The 21102-nt window shown below is 33.7% G+C and overlaps 6 protein-coding genes across 6 annotated transcripts in view; 2 read left to right on the top strand and 4 right to left on the bottom strand.

The window, feature by feature from the left end:
* The window catches only part of LOC129566082 (kinesin-like protein Klp10A), a 267051-nt gene that overhangs the window by 25572 nt on the left and 220377 nt on the right, over window positions 1-21102 (bottom strand). The window lies entirely within an intron of this gene.
* On the top strand, window positions 35-2475 carry LOC129566086 (uncharacterized). Its single transcript, XM_055441638.1, has 2 exons — window positions 35-618; window positions 787-2475. Exon 2 carries the CDS (start codon window positions 1087-1089, stop codon window positions 2266-2268), a length of 1182 nt encoding a protein of 393 aa, XP_055297613.1. The 5' UTR covers window positions 35-618; window positions 787-1086; the 3' UTR covers window positions 2269-2475.
* On the bottom strand, window positions 2974-5616 carry LOC129566085 (bifunctional arginine demethylase and lysyl-hydroxylase PSR). The gene is made up of 6 exons (XM_055441637.1): window positions 5476-5616; window positions 4988-5157; window positions 4696-4884; window positions 4484-4604; window positions 3953-4365; window positions 2974-3886 (listed from the first exon to the last, which is right to left on the bottom strand). The coding sequence occupies exons 1-6, from the start codon at window positions 5546-5548 to the stop codon at window positions 3650-3652; spliced, it is 1203 nt and encodes a 400-aa protein (XP_055297612.1). The 5' UTR covers window positions 5549-5616; the 3' UTR covers window positions 2974-3649.
* Window positions 5911-8808, top strand: LOC129566084 (zinc finger protein 300-like). Its single transcript, XM_055441636.1, has 7 exons — window positions 5911-6555; window positions 6831-7421; window positions 7544-7753; window positions 7866-7956; window positions 8044-8266; window positions 8331-8362; window positions 8440-8808. The coding sequence occupies exons 1-7, from the start codon at window positions 6442-6444 to the stop codon at window positions 8607-8609; spliced, it is 1431 nt and encodes a 476-aa protein (XP_055297611.1). The 5' UTR covers window positions 5911-6441; the 3' UTR covers window positions 8610-8808.
* LOC129566091 (uncharacterized) lies at window positions 15520-17113 on the bottom strand. The gene is made up of 5 exons (XM_055441643.1): window positions 17021-17113; window positions 16343-16629; window positions 16074-16268; window positions 15879-16013; window positions 15520-15814 (listed from the first exon to the last, which is right to left on the bottom strand). The coding sequence occupies exons 2-5, from the start codon at window positions 16394-16396 to the stop codon at window positions 15728-15730; spliced, it is 471 nt and encodes a 156-aa protein (XP_055297618.1). The 5' UTR covers window positions 16397-16629; window positions 17021-17113; the 3' UTR covers window positions 15520-15727.
* On the bottom strand, window positions 18263-19497 carry LOC129566090 (uncharacterized). The gene is made up of 4 exons (XM_055441642.1): window positions 19116-19497; window positions 18789-19022; window positions 18595-18729; window positions 18263-18531 (listed from the first exon to the last, which is right to left on the bottom strand). The coding sequence occupies exons 1-4, from the start codon at window positions 19167-19169 to the stop codon at window positions 18460-18462; spliced, it is 495 nt and encodes a 164-aa protein (XP_055297617.1). The 5' UTR covers window positions 19170-19497; the 3' UTR covers window positions 18263-18459.

Here is a 21102-nt window from a genome sequence, read left to right as displayed (position 1 = left end):
AACACTCGAATGTCAAACGTACAGCGGCGAATTCAGTCGCGTTGATGACAATTTGTTGCTTTGTTATTACACAGTGTTTACTTATGAAAAATTTTAAAAACACAGTACGCAAGTGAATGAATAGCATTTCGAAAAGAAATTTCTAATCAAAACCATATTATTGCATTTCGTTTTTATTTTATTTCATTTCCCACAAAAAAACAACAACAAATTGAATTGCCACCCATTATTTGTTGTAATTTCAAATTTTAGTACGACCAAATCGAAATGATAACCTTGATGGCTCACGCATCAAACAAGTGACTTTGACAGTTCAAAACCCGATGCACAGAATAATTTCTGTTTGCTATTGAGAGAATAAATTCGTCTTTAGGTATCCTCACAAAAACTATCTCGAACTGAATTATAAATAACTGTACAAATCAGTATTTTAAGACAGTTGTGTTTAGAGCGTTGTAGCAAAACCTCTCAAAAACTGTATAGTTTCTGAGTTTTCGCATAATAACAAATAGAATACTGTTTCTGGTGCATATTAGTCAGCCTTCTTCAAATAAAGTCGATCAATTAGTATTCGTCACCAAAGAGGGGAACAAATCTTAATTATTCTTCAGTAAAAGAGTGAGTCTAATGTTGAAAATGTAAAATATTCATTGGTTCACAAATTTAACAAGTGACTTTAACAGTTCAATTGACTTCGTTTGTTATTGAGAGAATAAATTCGTCTTTTCATTCAAACAACGACAAAAAAGGTGAAGCTATTCTAAAATATTGTTGCTTTATTTGCAGATTGGGCTGGATTATTGACTATGGTAAACAAAAGAAAGAAACAATCATTCGGAAAAAGGCGTAAATTAAATGCAAAACGAAATCGAATTGAAGCCGAAGAGAATGCTGGGACTGTACCACCAAAAACAATCGTTGATATCGATAACGATTGCTTGGAACGAGTTTTCGAGTTGCTGAATTTTCGTGACTTAATTTACTTGGCTGAAGCATTTAGGTGTAGTAGCCGAAGCGGTTTTTGCTCGCAAACTCAAAAGAAGATTGATTGTCGTTGAAATTTCATCTGGACATAGACCCAATGACATGGATATTTTCGACGATGCAATTTACATTTATCGGGAGTTTTTAGCAGTCCAACTTATACGGCGTTTTGGTCAAAGTGTTTCTCGAATTCATTTAAAACTCAAAACCAAAAAAGTGATTTTTTTGAAAAGCGTCAGGGATCAGCGAGATATACAAATTGGATCTCTTCGCGAAAATTTATTTCTTCACGTCAATGAATATTGTCACAAGACGCTGAATGATCTACTCATTTGGAGACATAATGATCTACTCATTTGGGGAGATTCACACAGAGTTCATGCACTCACGTTTGGCGCAGTGAAACATCCGTTTGAAAACGTTGAAAAATTCTCATTTCATAAGGGGACAGTTGGAGCTGGGTTTGAACACTTTAATCGACTTTTCCCACGTTTACGTCAACTTGAAGTCGTCGACAGTTTCAGCATTCCGGATTGGAAACACATTGCTCACACCTTTCCTAATTTAAATGCTTTCACGTTCAACAACGATTCAGGTTTCCCAAAATATTTTACTGACAGTTATTTGAAAACATTCATAACTTTGAATCCACAGCTTGAGAGTACTGAACTAATCGGCTACTATGAACCGAGCATCTGGGAATTTGTCAACGCAGAACTCAAGAATTTGAGAAGCATCTACGCATCGTATTCCCCACCGCATGCTCAACACTTCAAAGATGGACCCATTCAATTCAATACGGTTGAAACATTCGATGTGCTCAGTGAAAAGGGTACAGACAAACATTCAATCGATATATTTTCTTTCAAGCGTCTGAAGAATATGAGAGTGAGTTGCTACAAAGACCAATTAGAGGTGTGGTTAGATTTCATTCTGGCACACCCAACAGTCGAATATCTTTCGATTCGGATTATTGATGGTTGGAAAATGCGGGATATTCTAGATGAGTTTGGAAAAGTACGCCAAAAATTAATCAAAGTGCGCCAAAATACCAAGTTCATATCATTACGGCTGCGTGATTCATTCTTTTATCCATCGGATATCAAGAATCCTACGAAATTTTCAGAATTGTATCAATGGTTTGATAAGATTTTTGTAAATTTCGATAGACGTTTTCCCAGAATGGAAGAATTCTGTACAATAATGCCGCAATTCAAAAAATGTAAAATGACTAAAAATGTCTTGGCAGAGTATACACGAGTTAATTTTGAGGAATGCGAATGATAAATGTAAATTTTGAGTTGTGCTCAAAGTTTTTGAAATCAAAATGTAAAAAAAAACAAAGTGTAATTCATTTCATTTTCAATGTTATACGTACTCCACTTGATAAGCAAATAAATCGAAATGAAACCAAGAAAAGACTGTTTTGTTTGAGATATTTTATTGTTTGCAGTAATAATTAATGATCAATTTTGTTTTGTTCACTGTAAGAGCCTATTTTGGTTTTTGTATTGATTTTTTCTTCTGGATGATGAATTTTCTCCCAGTCAATTTGGTTTGGTTGTGATAATTAATTTGATTTTTTTAAAATATCATCTTATGTTTTCGCCCAGTTTATCCAATCAATTCACGGTTATTATTGACCTTACAAGACAAACCTAGTAACTAAACCAATATTCAATGCACATTCCATTCGCTGCGATGCAAAAAAAAATTATTACTATTACAGATTCTGTCTTTTCTCCGTTCATCATATTTTATGTTTCAATTCTTGAATTCCTATTTGATTCAATAAAAAAAACTGCCTATTGTCTAATTCTTCCATACGCACCACTTTTAGTGTCTCAATCCATGTTTATTGTATCCCGACATTTCATGCGAATATTCAAGGTACATTACGCTGTCCGACCCCCCCAAATTGCTTGACTAAATTTCAAAACAAATAACTGGAAAAAAATGTCCTTTTGAAATGAATGAAAACTCGCCAAATTCTGTTTGGATTGGTTTAAATCTTTTTTTATTTAGAATTTGCTATTGTTGATAGTATTTTTTTCTTCTTTCTTTAAATGGTTTTTGGCAGCAAGGCACATGGAAATAAATCTATTTAAATATTCTTCACTTCATGAATGTTCTGTTTTATCGAAAAAAGAGAACAAAACAATGTCGTTATTAAATAGTTTATAAATTAAGAGAAAAAAATAGTTTCAAATGAAAAGAAGAGAAACGAAAATGTCAGAATACAATCGAACCTTGATCGTCGTACAGAAATCAAATGAAAACTATTGCAATTTGTTGAGAAAAAAAAACAATGTTCAATGATCAAAAGTGGAGAATATTTCGTAATAATCGTCATTTGTACACGTTGTGGCATTTGATATATTGGAGAATTATTGCGGGTCGAGTTCAGTTCGATTCGACATTTTCGTATTGATTGCATTTTGTTTCTCAGCTGTAGTTAGATAGTGTGTGTGTGTGTGTGTTTTAAATTGTTTTGTCATTGACATAATGATCGTAATCAATTTGCACTGCTACAACAGCAAAAATCCATCAGAAACTGACGCATCCAATGGACATAGAAAACGATAATTTTTTTCATGGAATTTGGCATTTTATTGGCTGTAGATTCAGCCGATGTCGAAGTCGATGACTGATCGACACTTAGCTATCATGACGGTGACAACATGGACGATGATTCATTCATACGTCGCCGTTTCTTCTTTTTCGCGGTTAGGCTCTCTTGGCCCGAATCCGTATTTGAATCGTCGCTATCTGATTCGCTTGATGACGATGAGCTAGACGATGATGACGATGAACTTGAGTTGCTGGAACTATCCGATGCATAACCAGTGGCTTCTTTTAAATTCACACTCTCGGCGATTTCAGCCATTTCGGGCTCCTTATCCTAGATAAGCAAGTGAATATGATTTGAATTGATTGCCACCACTCTCTGAATCAAATTTAAACTTACTTTAAGCACGCGCAACCATTTCTTCGATAATTTTGGTCGACCACGAACTGTTTTGTGCCAAACGATCGGAAAATTGGTTTTGCTACAGAAATTCTGGGTTACTGCTATCGTATCATCTAAATTGAGCACAACATGCCAGTAACCGAGCGGTACGAAGACTGTTTCACCCGGTTTTTGTAGAATTTCGATTGGTTGACAGTCTTTAGGCCAGTCTGGAAGCTTTGTTCTTGGGTATATCGCACTGAACCAAGTGACCGCCTCGTCTCGCTGTTTACCACCTATGTCGCTCGTGACCTTTAACAATTCTTTCGGTGTATGCGTTGGGAAGAGGCACCATCTTTTTTGTCCTACGACTAATGCATTCCACGCACTCGTTCCCAGTGGATCAATGTGAATACCGGTGCCAGAACGTGCTGAAAACGTATGGACCAATGAATTGAATTATAATCGATTCGAAAATGTGATCACACATTTGTGAAAAAAATGCGGAAAAAAGACGCGTGAGAAATTAAGTTAGATTTTGCAAATTACCTGGTCCCATCACGAACCAACGATATGGTGGACGTCGTTCTTCACCCGAATATTTAAATAAATCGTCCTGGAAATACTTTGGTACCACGTAGTCATCGAGCAGCTTTTTCCGGCGATGATGCTATGGGAGGAAGAAATGCAATTAAGTATCGTGTCACACTCTGAAGAAAAGAACGAAGAAAACCTAGAAAAATTGACACAAATCCACATACATCACCAAAGCTGCTGTCAAAAATGTACAGTGGACTGTCATCCTTTGTCGTTTGCATATATTCGACATAATACTTCATTTTCATTTTAACGCTGTAGCCTTCGTTATCTTCGCCACACTTGAACTTTTGGTTGCGATACTTTTTCATCAACCGTGGTAGCGTCCATTTTTCATTGGCTTTCCAATTTGTCTGCGAATTGATAAAGAAACACAGAAAAATTCTGTCGCAATCAGATGAATCATCATAAAAATATGAATTGCGTATTATTGTGAAATAAAAATCGTGCAAATACCTGTAAGTTTGTGATAACGACCGGCTTATTCGGCTTTTCATATCGTTCGATAAATTCTGCACAGCTCACGAATTGCGCGTCGATTCGTTCAATATTGTCATCGAATTTCCAGAACTCTTCAAATCGATTCGCATAGTCCAATACTGTCCATGCTCCTTTGTCACCCAACTCTGTGTACACAACAAAAGAATGTGTAAAATAAACAAATGCATTTGTTATTGTGTATATATCGTATAAACGCAGAAGCGGCGTACGTGACTTGTCAATGCTTGCGATGACACTACTTCGAATAGCGGTGTGAAGTTTACAGTGAATTAGAACATTCTCGCATTTCTGAGTCTGGGTCAAAATGCAACAACAATTTTCTAAAAAAATCACGCAGTTCAGCTCGCTTTTATGAATACAAATGGGTTTTGTGGGTGGATTTTACTAGAAAATGAATATGCCCACATTTTTGTTGAAATTTTTTAATAATTTTATACACAAACCTGGTCGGGCTTTTCGTTTCACCTCTCTCAGCCGTTTTCGAGATCGATGCGAAAGTTTCACTTCTTCTGGCATTATTCACAGCGTTCAATGGGATTTTTACAATCCACCACCAGATATATCACGAAGCGAAAAGTTAAAACAAAATTTTAAAAACGAAAATAATAAAGAAACCGATTGAAAGGAACTTATTTTCGCTGGATCAATCTAACCATCCGCACGAATTGTGAGTGCATTGACACAAAACTGTATGATTCTCGTCTTCGTTTTTTCTGTCAATATGGCTACACACACAGCATTTGCATAGCACAACTGCTACTACTGCAACACTCGAATGTCAAACGTACAGCGGCGAATTCAGTCGCGTTGATGACAATTTGTTGCTTTGTGATTACACAGTGTTTACTTATGAAAAATTTCAGAACACAGTATGCAAGTGATTGAGCCTGGTTTTCTAAAAGAGATTTTGTTGATTGGAAATTAAAAACAAAAAAAGAGTATTACTACATCTCGGTTGAGAAATTGAATTCGCCACAAACTGGCAACTGTCAAGACCGACCGACGAATTCATACCGTTCTGACATTTACATTGTTCGAGCTCATTGTTTATATTTATTTCGTTGAAATTATTTTTAATATTTCACTTCAAATCTCAACATAATTTCGTCTCTATTCAAAAGTGGAAATCCTTAGTCCAAAATCAAAAAAAAAAATTTCATTTCTTTTCAATTGCATTTCCCACCAAAAGAATCAACACATAGCATTGCCCATTGTTTGTTGTAACTTTAAATTTTAGTACGACTAAATCGAAATGATGACCTAGATGGCTCACGAATCTAACAAGTGACTTTGACAGTTCAAACCGATTCAGCTTGTTGATGAGAAAAAAATTCGTCTTTGCATTCAAACGACGCCAATTATTTTCTTCTTAAAGATACGTGCGTATAATCGATGAAATTTCCGTGAAAATGAATATAAAAATTGACATTAGTTTATGTCGTGTGTGTTTAAAGCAGGGACCCGGCATCAATATTTACACCGGCAATATTTTGGAAAAATTTCTATTCACAACTCTAGTACAAGTGAGTAAACTGAGAATAATTCTTTTACTACACACATTCCAACCAGCCGCAATCTTTTATATTAATTTTCTTCGTTTGCTACAATTCATATCTAGTCTGTTACTCCGTCCCGTTATAGATTGGAATTTTAATTTTTTGTGATTTTTACTGGAAAGTTGAAAAAAAAAAATGAATTTATTCGGAATTTTGTGTTCTGAAACCCTGTTGATAAAGAGGCGGTTTCCCATGTTGTTGGCTAAAATGTAAATTTCATTGTATTTTCGTCCGTTTTTTAGGTGGAGAAAAATGACGGTTTGTCAGAGATTATATGCAAAAAGTGTTTGGCACGCCTGCAAATTGCCTATGATTTTAAAAAAGATGCCATCGCATCGAATCGAGAACTTCGCAGCTTCATTTCGAATGTGAACAAGCAATTTCAACAGGTCACTGGTACCAATACCGTTGATACTAAATCGAAACGCAAATCGCAAAAGGATGGCGAAAGTGAATCGTTTGATGAACTGGAAGAGGATATGCAAGCTCTGATCGATGACGAACAAGTGACTGAGTTCAAAGATATCGAAATCGATTTGCCTGACGATACGAAAAAGGAAATCGATAGAGATCAACTTGTGGAAATACTGGGCGACAATAATGCCATTACCATTCGTAAAACACGATCCGGGCGCACATTTGCTGTTCAAGAGGACTCAACAGACGAACCACCAGAGAATATGGAAGTATTTTTGGTTGAGGAAGGCAGTGAAGTTGAAACGGGCTACATTGTCGATGAGTATGATCAAAATGCAGGCGAACTCATTACAGACGAAACAGATGAACCACAGTACTTGGAGGACGATGAAAATGATGATCAATTGTATGAACCGGTGAGCTATTGAACGATCTTGATGAAAATGAAAGGCGAAATACGATTTATGCTTGGAACACAGTTTTTTTTATTTCGAATCTTCACCGAAGTTTTATTAATTTATTTCCTTTTCCAAAACAGGAGACAAGCAAGAGCAGAAGTACACATCAAAAGACGACAAGAAGCGCTAGCAGTTCAAATCAAGATAATCGTTGCGAAGTGTGTCACAAGACATTCAGCACACGAACCAATTTAACACGGCACAGAATCACACACGAAGGTCGAAAACCATACGTTTGCCAGATTTGTGGCAATGCTTTCACCCAAAATGGATCGTTGAAGTCGCACATGGTAAATGGATGCATTTTCTTGTATATTTTAATGGAACTTTTCAAGATTATTCCATTTTTGATTATAAACTTGTGTTGTTCGTTGAATAATGTTGATTTTATATCTGTTTCAGTTCATTCACACGGGCGAACGCCCATTCCAGTGCAAAGAATGTGGAAAGGCATTCACACAGAGTAAATCGTTGGTATTCCACTTGCGACGACGTAAGTTACTCCAGGCATGCTTCGATCAATGAGAAAATTTGATGTGTCTAACGAATTTCTTTCCTCTTTTACATGTTTTTCATTCAGACACGGGTGAGAAACCGTTCCCATGCACATATTGTGGCATTAAATTCCGGCAGAAGGATGGTCTTAAGCGTCACATAGCCGCCAAACATGCACCAGATCGATCGAAGCACCACGTTTGTGATATTTGTGGCAAGGTTCTATTGTCCAAATATTCGCTGAACATGCACTTGAATCGGCATTCCACCCAAGAGCTAACTGCTCACGGAAGAAGCACCAATAAATCGTAATTTAACCGTACATTTGATAATTGTTCGAAAGAAAATTAAAGTTTTCGTTTTTCATTCCAGAGAAAATTCAACAGGCAATGATTGCATTTCAGGTTTGTGCAATAGATTTAACATTTGAATTAATTTTTGGTTTTATCGTTTTGACATTTTTCCAATTATCCATTCACAGCTGACGGTGTGAAGAGTGAAGACGAAAAGATCAGAGGCGACATGGGTTGGGATGAACTCTATTCGTGTGACTTTTGCGATCAGGCTTTCACCAACTCAAATGATTTGATAGAACACCAAGAATCGCATCCTGAAGCCAATGATGATCAACCCATGGAAGACTCTAGTTAGAAGTGATTAATATAAGAATATCCTATTTTTAAGCAACAGTAATTGTATGAAATGCCGTCTCTTTCCAAAATCCTTTCTTTTGGCCCATATTTTTCTATATAAGACAGTTTTATTTTGAGGCTTCGAATATTTTCAATATTGTTCAGATACTTGTATATGGTTAAGACAACACAATAAATCAAACACTGAAGACAGTCAATTGGTTTTGATCATTTATTGATTCTTTTCTTGGTTTACGACGGAATCAATGAGTTTGATCTACGTAAATCATCTTTAGTCTTAAGCAAAATTTTTGAAGTTGGCTTTTTGTTATTCAGAGTATAGATTCTTTTGCAGCGAAAAAGGTACTTGCACCGTAGAGAAGTGCATTTAGAATGCCGAAGACCTAGAGTAATAGAGAAGAATTGAAAATTTTACGCTTTATCTTAGCAAATGTATGTTCTTACTGCAGATGCCGTATACATATCCGCCGGATTGGCTGTAGGAACAGTATTACTAGAACCTATATAAGCACTCGATCTCCCATAACCTGTACTAACAGCTCCTGTACTAGGAGCCGAATGAAGCGTAATTATCCAACCCAAAGATGCTATTATGTGGAAAAGTGCAGCAACTCCGTTATAAATTAGTTCCTGAGCGGAAAATAAATATTAATCTTTTTTTCTAAAATTCAAAGCTGTGTTTGACAATGTATTTACGTTGTATGACTCGAATAAAATGGTCGTAGTCAATGAAATAATTGTTCCAACCAAGAACATATTGATCGTCTCATGAAAGAATAATTGAAGTCCGTTGTATACTCTTGGTACTCCTAGTACTACTACTAAATTAAAACAGGCGAGATTTAAGCCTGTGCAAATGATTCCCAAAATCTATTCACGCAAAATTTACATTATTTTTTTGATGAACGAAATGAGATTTCATCAAACTTTCTTACAATTTGCACAAATTTCAGTATACCCTTAGGCGTAGTCACTCTATTTATATCAATGTTCATTTTGGCCATTTCGTATTTGAGAGAAATTCAAAAATATTTTTTTTTTGGGATTATGAGGAATTTTTCTTTTCAGTCTGTTGAATTTGATCAAATTTATGGATTAAGTCGGTTCCGAATGGGTTGAATTTTCTAGAATTTGCTTCGAATTTACCGACGATTGTCCTTTAAATGAAAAAATTGCCGAAAATAAAATTCGGAATGTCAGAAAAAATGGAGCAAATTTAATAAATTTTGAGATAAAGATGATTTGATCAGAAAACTTACTGACAATAATGAATTGTAATGTGTAGAGTAACGTTTGCTTGGACTGACTGTGAAGTGATTGAATTAATTTCTCAATGCCTATTTCCATTGCGATTTCAAATTCCAAAATTATTTTCAAAACCTTTTGCTAAGAATCTCAGTTGACTGTTCATAATCATTTTTCAGGAACTTGCCACTTGATTTTAAACTGATAGCAATTGAATGTTTGTTGACTTTAATTCCCAAAACTGTTTCCTCTCCATTGACAAATTGCAGAAATAGTTAAGTATTTTTGTTTCGTCTGGAACTCGACGCAAAATGTTTAGCTCGACAGTTGAGATTGAAATAATAATAACCAGAGTTTACATAATGATCGAAGTAGCAATAGCTTTTTTATTTAAATCAAATATGATAATAAAATGAACATGTCAAAATATGATTTTCATAAACTTTTTTTTTGTTGTAGAGCGTAAAACATTTTGAACACTCTTTTTTGAATTAAATTTCTATGGAATTTCCTTCTACACTTGATTGCTTTGAGCCATTTGAAAGTTTGTGTTCCTGTTCATTGCACCCTGTTGTGGATAGTTGGGTGGATAATTAGGTGGGTAATTGGGTGGATAAGGTGCCCATTGTCCGCGTGGTTGAAAGGAAGAATCTTACATGCTAATGATTGCAGCACCGACATAAGCAAAACTATTCAAGAAACTTAGGCTCTAGAATCAAAAACTTGATTTAGAAATAGTTCAATTTATTTTGATTAAGTATAAACTTACTCCAGCAACAGTATATAGATTATAAACTCCTACTGCCTTTAAAAATTCCCTATAAAGTATTATGTTAACCGTAACTAACATAGCCAAAGTGGTCGCAACATGTAGGAGTGCAGCTGTTGCATTGTATATTGTTTCCTAATAGAAAAAAGGCAGCTTAGATTTGAATAACGATATTTAACAATTTCTTACCTTTGATTCGGACTGGTTGATAAGTCTAGTTATAAGCGAAATGATTGTTCCAATCAAAAACGTTGTGGTGACCAGAGCAAAAAGGAATTCAGGCACTGAAATGAATCGTGGATAGAACAAGCCTGGTAAGATTGGGTCGTCCAACTCTAACTCTTCTGCAACTACGTCCATCCTCAAATTGATAAAGTTGTAGATAACTATAAAAAAGCAAATGCCTCCCAAAATCTGTTGGTATACAAATTTATATTTATTTGTGGATTGAGTTGCCCATTAATAAACAATAAATCAAATTTAGATCAACTCACAATTTGGGCAGCTTTTAACAGGTTCATTTGACCTGATGAAACCATTTTGAATGGATTGTGGATTGCAGCAAGTTACGTCTATTATGGATTTCAATTGTGTTTTTTTGTTCTTTTTAATAAACCGGTTGTGTACGTTGACAAATTTAGATTCGAGAGTTGCTCCAAATATTTGATTGTCTTTAAATAATTGACGGCATTGAACTGACTGTGATCTAATGATTTTTTTTTCAAGGCTAATATGATTGAACTTTGTTGGATCGAACTTGTTTTTTTCAAGTTTCGTTGGGTTCTTGTTAGCTCTATTTGAAAAACAGTCTTTGCATGAATCCCGTTGAGGGTGTTTATATTGAACGAACATCTCCAAATATTTATACTTGAATCATTTTCTTTGCATGAAATTACCGGAATGTGTATGTTGTTGCTGCGTGCCGCCACATCAACTGAACGCACTTCGGTCGAATCGTTGCGGCTGCACGTAGCAACACACGCCACTGTATTATACAGTATGCGTCGTCGATGTGCTCGGATATATCCGTGCTTTACGAAATGCTGAGATGCTCAGCAATCTTAAAACACATGTTTGATCTGCTTACACCATTTTTCACTGAATTATTATTTGAAGATTTTCTAATAATGAGTGTAAGGATCGTGAAAAATAGCGCGACTGGAACAATAAAGTCGAAGAAAATTTCCAAGTGAGAAAAATATCTGTTAAGATACAATTTAGGTTCATCCGAGTACACCTTAACAAGTCTATGGATAATCAAACTGAAGGTAATCGTTCCCAGAATCTGATGATATTATAACTAAATTAAATTAATTGTGAGCATTTTTCGAAAATGAACAAGAAGTCAAAGTCGATGAACTTACAATTTGAATTACTTTAAGGCTATTAACCATTTTGAACGTTGATGAACGGTTGTTTTGCCCGTCGCCATCAAAACGATTCAACTCTGCTTCGGACACTATTTCGACATCGTTGAATATTGTCATTTTTGTCCAAAATAATCTTCAATTTCAGAGTAATGTCTTCGATCTCAGGATCTGATTTTAAATTGAGATTCATGCAAACCGGGAAAATAAGCCTTTAAGTTGGATAATTTACAGGAGATTTAAAGTTGGATTAGCTCAAAACAAACATGAATTTTAAGGCTAAATAAAATGTTTAGCTATAGTATTTCGTTGAAGTGATTGAGAACTGATAGGATATATTTTTCAGGGCTAATGTGATAAACATTTGAGCAGATTTCATTTGATGTAAATACAGTCAAATGCATGGTCTAGTAAAAGGAGATATTAAATAAAGCATTTAGATGAGTCTATTTCGCATATTTACGTTCACCACAAAGTAGTATCAAAAATGTTTTCCAAAAACATTTTGATTTTTTTTTTGTGGTTTTGTTACCTTTTGACTGATTGAATATCAGAGCCTTCGTGATTTCGATTTCAATATTGTTTTCATACCTTTTGCTAAGGATTTTTGTTGACTGTGTAAAATCAAGTTTCAGAAACCATCCATTAAAGGGCATTTTGTACGCTAACAAGGACAATTTAGAAATCGCTAATAGAAACCAAGACATTATTATTCATACAACTGAAATAAGATCATTTTCAATTTAAAAAAATGAATTGTATGTTTGTTTCATTTGGCAACATTTATCTTTCAAGACCAAGACAGTGGATGCAACATAAACGAAACCAGTCAGGACTCCAAAGACCTAAAATAACGAATACGTATCAGAAACATTTCAATTGAATTCAAAACATAAATATGCTTACGCCAGCAGCGAAATAAACTTCATAAACGTTGAACTGTTCTAAAAATATTGTATGATAAGGTTCGTTTATCTGCACTAGCATAGCAATAGCCGCAAATATATGTAAAAATGCTATCATTGGATTGGAAATCTCTTCCGCCTAGCTAACAAACATATTATTGATAAGGAACGTGGATCTTTGCTAGCCCGTATAATTTCGAATCATAAATCCATGAAAATTAAACAACAGGTGACTTAAGGAGGGAATTCATCATAGGACAGCGTAAATTTACTTGCCTCTCTACTTTGGCAGTATATTCTAACGATAAGAACTATGCATGTGTAAATTAGAAACGTAAAAATGGTCAAGTCGAAAAACATTTCCCACATCGAAAGATATCTTTCGACCATTTTGTAAAACCAACTTTCTGTATCCACTTCGACGAAGGTGTAGATAATCAAAACGAGAGTAATTGTTCCCAGAATCTATTGATATCATAAGTAATCTAAATTAATATTGAACATTTGGCGAAAATGAAGAAAACAAATCAATTTGGATCAACTTACAATTTGTACTAATTTAAGGCGATTAATTTGTTTGAATGTTGTTAATTGATTGCTCTGTTCTATGCTGCCAACACGATTAACTTCGGGTTCGCCCACCATTTCGTTGTTGAACATAGCCATTTGTATCCAAAATAAACTTCAATTTCAGAATAATAACTTTGATCTTTGGATCTGATTTTCAAATGTGTTTCACGGAAACGACGAAACAAAGTAAGTTTTTAAGTCGCCAATTTACAGGAGATGCAAATTTGGGTTAGTTCAAAACGAAAATAAATTTTAAGACTTAATTTACAACTTTTAACTATTAATATTTCGTTGAAGTGGTTAACTGATAGGATATATTTTTCGGGGCCTATGTGATAAAATATCTAAAAAGTTTACATTTGCATTTCTATTGGCTAGATTGAGAGGAGAGTATGTGAAAAAAATCGAATATATTTTGAAAGAGGAGAGTATGATTTCTGTTGATTCTATCTGCGTTAAAAGGGAGTATGTTGGCAACCCGTCTAGCCTCCGCGGTTTTTCACGGTTTCCACGGAACTGATAAAGGATAACAACATAGTGTCTTCGGCAAAGTTGTAGTACTCAAGGTCTTCTATAACATTGCTGAAGACATCTATCTCTTATCTCTTATCAGTTGCGCGCAAATCGCGCACATAAAAAAGCAAATTTTATATAGAACTTTTTTTTTCTTATCATTTTTCGCGCTTTTCGCGGAACTGATGAGAGATAAGAGATAATAAACTTCAGCAATGTTATAGAAGACCTCAAGTGCTACAACTTTGCCGAAGACACCAAGTTGTTGTCTCTTATCAGTTCCGCGGAAACCGTGGAAAACCGCGAGGACCCGCCAAAAATGAACATACTCGCCTTTAACCATTTTTGAGTCGAAAGAAACTTACTCTCCTCTTTCGTAACAAAGTCAGATGAACTTACTCTCCTCTCGATCTAGTCAATAGATTTGAAGTTTACATTTGATTTTTATGAAAAACATTTTCTAAAAACAATCGATAAATTATTGTTTTTTTTTTTCATTTCAGATCTTTAATTTGAACACACTGCTTGGATTCAATCAGTTTTGCTTTATTTTAATTATTCCAGACTGAAAATGTGTATAAACTCTGATTGTTCATATTGTTGCTTCTGACTTGATTCTCGATGGTTGCTTTTGCCTATTATCGAAACACATGTGCTAATGATATATAACACTCCATTGAATATGCCTAAGCTCTGAAACAGAATTCATGAGTTAACAAATGCTTAGACTACAAGGAACAATATCCAATGCCATATTCATACCCCACAAGCAAAGTACTTGTTGTAGACGTAGAATTTGTTATAAAATTCCTTTCTAGATGTTTTAAAGCGATGTTTGCTATCATCATCAATTGTCACAAAGAGACCGATCGAAGCTATTACGATCAAAATTGCAGCAATGGCGTTATAGAGTATTTCCTGAGTATAGAAACAAAAATGCTATGAACGATTTTAATATATTCTAGAAATTCATTCGATTCTTTTACGTTTTTCATGTTTCCAAACAGCAAATTCGAAAAAAATAAAATCAAAGTGCTGATAAAGAATGTTACAGTTATCACAATGAAAAATAGTTCCCAACCAGACGAAATCGAGTAGGTATAAACGAGCATCAATTTTTCGTAAATTCGGCTCGGAAATTCTTCAAGTTCCTCGTTAAAATTATCAACAATGATCACAGAAGAAATCGCTCCAATAAACTATTTTTAATATCAAAATTCATGAAAAAAAAATTCGCACACAAAATACATACGATTTGAGGTATCTTAAGTATATTCAACAATGGTTGAGTGTTACAAACGCTTCGGTTCATGTTCATGTTTTGTATTATCTTCAAAATATCAATAGAAAGTTCTCGAATGTGTGTGAAAACTGTAAAGTTGTGATTGCGTCTGGAGAATATTGAAAATTGCGACGATTATAAAAGAAATGGACGCTTACATCAGTACATAAAAGTAATTCCACAAAATTATTGAATGAATACCCGAACTATGTGAAAAACTACATAAAATATCAACTAAAAAGAGATTAAATGCATTTGCAAAGTTGATACGATCAAAAGAATCATCGAAACAAATTGTTTTCAATGTGATATTATACGCAAAACCGAAGAAATTCACCAAAAATCGCACTCTGAACTGTTTTTTTGTGGATTCATTATCGTTTTCATTAAGCTTAATCGAAAACCCATAATCGGGTGTTTATGGAAACATCTAGTGATAAGAATGATTCATAATGCTTGAAATTTTCAGTTGATTAGTTTATATCCAGTCGTAGCTGGTTTGCGAAAAAGTACACTTGCAGCATAAAGTAATCCGTTCAAAATGCCGATGATCTGAAAATGATGGAAATTGGTTAGAAAGAGTACGATTCAACTTGTCACTTGAATGTGTTCTTACTCCAGCAGCAATTAATGTACCATGGACCGATGTCTTTTCATAATAACTTTTGTAGGCGGTGGAATTGGCATGAACTAAAAGTCCAATTGATGCGATTTCATAAAAAATAACGGCAATTACGTTATAAACCACATCCTAGAGCACATAAATACTTGATAAGTTATTTCATTTGGACACATGTGTGAATCAACTTACATCAATAACTAAACCCAAACCAACAATCGAGATAATCGAAATGATTGAGTGAATCAAGAACATTACAACTGTTATATCCGAGAATAGAATCCATCCCGTTACAAAAGTGAAATCTGGATTGGAATCAGGTTCGAGATTTTTGCTCAATTTGTAAAAGCTGCTAATAAAGAGGCCAAAACAAGTAATTCCAACAACCTGCATACATGAGAAAATGAATCAAACATTCAGAATGTTAATGTAGAAACAATCAACGACAAGTGTTATCTTACAATTTGGCAAACTTTTAATAAGACCGATGTTGACGTCAAATGGCCCGAACTCATGTTTAATTTTGGGGCACCGATGTGATGTGATGTTTTGATTTCAAGCAAAGCACTGGATCAGTTTAAAATTGGTCAAAATGATGGAATAACAATTTTTTATGCAAATTATAAATAAAATACGTTCGCAATATGAACTATGAAATTTGTCATAAAATTTAAAGGGCCGCTTTATTAGCGTTCATATGCCGCTTGAATCTCTACCATCGCCGCAAACAAATCCGTTATGAATCTGACTTTTCTTTAAAAATAAAAAACATCTTCGAATAAAAAAAAAGGTAAAATAAAATTGTAAATTCAATTTCTCAACAGTTTATAAAAAAAAATTATTTGCATCAAACGATTCCCATTTGAAGTTTGAAACTTCGAAACTAACAGCGACATCTAACGAAAATCCGTTACAACACCCATTCGCCATATTGACAAGTGACAAGTGTGTTGTTGTTTCAAATTTCAAGTGGGAATGGTTTGCAGGGAAATAATTGTAGTTTTCCAAATTTTTATTGATGCAAATAAAATATTTTTTATAAACTGTGTGTTGAGAAATTGAATTTACAACTTTTTTCTACATTTTTTTTATTATAAAATATTTTTGGATTATTTTGTTTTGAAAAAAGTCAGACAAACAAGTTATGCCATATAACACCGTTATGAAGTTTTGTTTGAAGCACTGAAAGCACTGAGAACTTTTTTTCTTGGTTCAATATCAACCGACTAAAACGAAAATTTAATTTTTATGATAAAATTTGCAATGGTCTTTGATGCGAACATAAGCATGTTCACGACAATAAATGAAATCCCTTCGTTTCGACCGGCTGTGTATATGCTTTGTAGTGGTAACAAACAGTCATGTTTTGTGATAAAGTATACAAAACTGGCGTGTGAGTAATATAGAAAATTCTGTCAAAATGACGAATTTAATAAATTCCCACACAAAAAAAATAATTATACAAAATATACTTTCTTTATACATACTTTAATTGTCCAAAACGAATATTTTCAGTATCGCATAAATATCGCACGATATTTCTCTGCTTACGTTACCGCACTATCTGGATACTGAATAACCGTTGCGCTTTGCACATGTAATGAGGCAAATGCAAGCGGTATTGAACAGCGAATGTCTTGCGACGCACAGTGGAAATTTCAGTATTGTGCAGCAACGCAAGCAGAAAAATATAGCGCGATAATTATGCGATTGTGAAAATATGCGTTGGATACATTCCTCTATATAGAGAGTTGCTGCTAATATCAATGAAATTTGTATAAGATCGTAGCTGTGTTATCGCTCGCATTACACTTTCGTTGAATTTGATTCAAAGAATGGCTGAAATTTTTGCAAAATATTGGCAGTGTCAAATTTTTTTCCCCCTTCGTACTAACTGCTGTCATATTTCGTTCACGTACTTACGACATTAGTGCGATCAAATAAATTGTATGTCACCGCCAAAATCTCTATCGTACTTCGATCAAATATGACAGGATTTTTTTTTATTTTCCTTTGTAAGTGGTTGAATTGGGGAAGGTTACTATAAAAATGTCTAGCAATTACGGTGAATATGAATTTATGCATAAGTGGAAAAATAATTCATAGATAAAACGAAAAGATTGTCTCAGTGTTTTGTGTTACATATGTTGGCACAGTCATATATGCCAGTTACTGGAATGAATTGAGTGAAATTTTATAAAACCTGAACAAAGTCTTATCGCAGCACCACTACTGCTAGTGGCTGGATATTGTATAGTTCAAGTAGTATTTTTAACTTTCATCTTTATTAATATGCACCAATAATCCAATGCACACTTTGTGTTACTACATAGAAACAAAATAAATTCAACGAAATTTCCGAACTGAACATTATTCATGGATATTAAGTATTTATTGCGCTTTACAGAAAATCGAACATATATTTGGTGTTGATAAAATAACATCTAGTGATAAGAATGGTCCACATTGTTGCATTTTTTTTTTTAGCTGAATGAAGTGAAAGGGCATTTGAAGTCAGTTGCACACGGGCATTTTACGCATATCCATGAGCGGTGCCATTGAGAAAATTGTCATCTGTTCAGGTAGTCATAGCTGGTTTGCGACAAAATACACTCGCAGCATAAAGTAATCCGTTCAAAATGCCAAAGATCTGGAATGATGGAAATTGGTTAGAAGAAGTACGGTTTAACTCGTCACGTCCATGTATTCTTACTCCAGCAGCCATTAGTATACCATGGACCGATGCGTTTTCATACAAATTGTTGTAGCCGGTTGGATTGGCATGAACTAAAAGGCCTAGTGATGCGATTCCGTAGAAAATAACAGCAATTACATTGTAAATCACATCCTGAAAGATAAAAAAATACTTATTTATTCACATATGGAATTTTCTTTGAATAAACTTACAATCCAATCAATGAACAAACCCAAACCGACAATCGAAACAATCAAAACGATTGAGTTAACCAGCGACATTATAACTGTTATATCAAAGAATAGATGCCATGCCGTAAAAGAGATACTGATATTCTTGATACCGACATCTATGCTTGCATCAGTTTTTGGATCTACACCTTGGATTGACACATCCAATTTATTGAAACTGCCAATAATAAGACCAAAACAAATGATTCCAACAACCTGTATATATACGAGGAAATTTCAGCTTACGAATTAAACCTTCAAAAATTTTACATAGAAATGTTGTGATGGATAGTTGGATAATGATCTTACAATTTGGCCAACTTTTAATAAGCCCGATTTCGTTGTAAAATAGTTCAAATTCATGTTGACAAATGCACCTCAAAATCTCTAATGTGATTACTTTCAAATGTTATCTCAACCAATTCGTTTTGAAGCAGATAAAAAACCAAAATAAAATATTTCATCAGAAATTGAAGTAAGACTAAAATCAAATTTCAAGTTTAAACTTGTGATAGGTTGTATCACAAACATTTCAATTTTTTAATTGATTTAATCGACGCTTCAAATGGTTTTATTCAAATGAAATATAAATATTGACCAAGAAAATAGCGTTGCACATTGCGCAGTCTAATCAGAATTTTTTTTTAGTTGTTGGTCATGGCTTGAAATATGACGATTTGTTTTTGTTGAAACACAATTTGTTGAAATAGCGTGATGAATTTTTTATTAAGTGAATATTAAAAATTTGTATGGGACCATAGCAGTGTTATCGCTTGTACTACATTTTTGTTGAATACGTTTGAATCAAATAACATGAATAATGTTTTCGTTTACATGACTGTGGCTATGATAAAATTGTTTGAAAATGATAAATTTTTCCAACAAGGTTAGCAGTTAGATCAAATGTGAATTCAGTTCAATGATATCTAAATAATGAATCACTTTGCCCGATTCTGTGCGTCGTATTATTTATGTTGACACATGTACTCATGACACTAAACAATGTATTCAATATATCAACTACGAACTAATGAAGAAAAAAAATGTCATCTATATTTTCTTCAATTTAAAACATATTTTTAAGCAAACGAAGACGTTAACTAGATCTTATCGCTGCAATGGTGTAATTTTTGAAAACCGAGTAGTGATTTATTCTCAATTTTGGATAATAAATACTAATAAAAATTTTTAGAAATTGGAAAACTTTTTAAGAAAAAGTTTAAAAACGTTCTGAAAAGAAAACTAGTCCCATCTATTCTGATAATAGTATCACGGAAATAAAAATGCACGGTTTAATCAAATGTAGATGATTTTAAATAATCTCGACAATGATACCAATTACCTTTTAATTTCTTTGGTTTTTATAAGTATTAATAAAATCTGACAAAATGTCATAATTTATAAAACAAACTATAGATTGAAGTTCTTTTTATTCGAATCGAAACACGAAATTCAACTGTATAGTGTATACCAACATTTCAGTCATAAGTAATGGAATATATTTGTTTGTGCTGTGTTATTTATATGTGCCCGATTTGGGTTTGTAAATGGCATATAATATTTAATACACTTACAAGGGCTTATTTCAATTGGCGAACGAAAAATGCGTCAATAAATTAAAAAAAAATTAAATCCAGACGCAAATATTTTAAATTCAAAGGATGGCTTCATCAATTTTCATAAAATACCGATAAATTTGGCCATAAATTTACTATTTGTTCTGCATTAAATTTTCATTGAAGAAATTTAAATTAGAATATTCATATTTTTTGTAAAACAAAAGATATGTTATTCTCTAATAAAATATTTTATTTAGAAACAAATCTTAGATCAAACACATATTTTATCTGTTATACCAAATACAAAATTAGCCATCAAGATCCTTCATACTTTGGTGTCTTTTAAGAGATTCAATGTCTTGAGATAGCGTTTCTTCGATTAATGAATCCGCTACCAGCATAAAAAATTGAATTCAGTATGCCAAGTACCTGGATTGATGAAAATAAATTCAAACAATTTTGTTAAAAATAAATCACAATTAATAAAATGAATCATATTACCCCAGAAATGGTGTATTTATCATAAAGCTGGGCGGCTTTATGAACATCTACATTCAATTCTCTATTAATTTGAACCAATAATCCAATGGACGGAACTATAATTAACAGTGTTGCAAATGCATTATGGACTATTTCCTGAAAAAAATGAAAAAAATATCAAGGATAAACGCTTATAGATGAAAACTCAAAAATCACTTACGCTATTTGGATCATTAAATAAGTTTGTTAAAAACAAA

The sequence above is a fragment of the Sitodiplosis mosellana genome, unplaced genomic scaffold (genome assembly GCF_009176505.1).
Source record: "Sitodiplosis mosellana isolate CC-2019 unplaced genomic scaffold, AAFC_SMos_1.0 Smas_scaffold_3, whole genome shotgun sequence".
Taxonomy (NCBI): Eukaryota; Metazoa; Arthropoda; class Insecta; order Diptera; family Cecidomyiidae; genus Sitodiplosis; species Sitodiplosis mosellana.
Note: the sequence above shows the minus strand (reverse complement) of the source record. Positions and strands in the feature narration are given on the sequence as shown.

What these genes read in the sequence shown, in the direction of transcription:
- LOC129566084 (XM_055441636.1), top strand. Translation starts at nt 6,442, where the DNA reads ATGAATATAAAAATTGACATTAGTTTATGTCGTGTGTGTTTAAAGCAG. An exon ending in ATGATCAATTGTATGAACCG is followed by an intron (nt 7,422 to 7,543) that starts GTGAGCTATTGA and finishes TTTCCAAAACAG; the next exon opens with GAGACAAGCAAGAGCAGAAG. An exon ending in GATCGTTGAAGTCGCACATG is followed by an intron (nt 7,754 to 7,865) that starts GTAAATGGATGC and finishes TATCTGTTTCAG; the next exon opens with TTCATTCACACGGGCGAACG.
- LOC129566091 (XM_055441643.1), bottom strand. Translation starts at nt 16,396, where the DNA reads ATGAGTTCGGGCCATTTGACGTCAACATCGGTCTTATTAAAAGTTTGC. An exon ending in TATTAAAAGTTTGCCAAATT is followed by an intron (nt 16,269 to 16,342) that starts GTAAGATAACAC and finishes TCATGTATGCAG; the next exon opens with GTTGTTGGAATTACTTGTTT. An exon ending in GTACATTAATTGCTGCTGGA is followed by an intron (nt 15,815 to 15,878) that starts GTAAGAACACAT and finishes CATCATTTTCAG; the next exon opens with ATCATCGGCATTTTGAACGG.
- LOC129566085 (XM_055441637.1), bottom strand. Translation starts at nt 5,548, where the DNA reads ATGCCAGAAGAAGTGAAACTTTCGCATCGATCTCGAAAACGGCTGAGA. An exon ending in GAAACGAAAAGCCCGACCAG is followed by an intron (nt 5,158 to 5,475) that starts GTTTGTGTATAA and finishes TTGTGTACACAG; the next exon opens with AGTTGGGTGACAAAGGAGCA. An exon ending in TTGACAGCAGCTTTGGTGAT is followed by an intron (nt 4,605 to 4,695) that starts GTATGTGGATTT and finishes TTCCTCCCATAG; the next exon opens with CATCATCGCCGGAAAAAGCT.
- LOC129566090 (XM_055441642.1), bottom strand. Translation starts at nt 19,169, where the DNA reads ATGAATTTGAACTATTTTACAACGAAATCGGGCTTATTAAAAGTTGGC. An exon ending in GTTTGTTCATTGATTGGATT is followed by an intron (nt 18,730 to 18,788) that starts GTAAGTTTATTC and finishes TTTATCTTTCAG; the next exon opens with GATGTGATTTACAATGTAAT. An exon ending in GTATACTAATGGCTGCTGGA is followed by an intron (nt 18,532 to 18,594) that starts GTAAGAATACAT and finishes CCATCATTCCAG; the next exon opens with ATCTTTGGCATTTTGAACGG.
- LOC129566086 (XM_055441638.1), top strand. Translation starts at nt 1,087, where the DNA reads ATGGATATTTTCGACGATGCAATTTACATTTATCGGGAGTTTTTAGCA.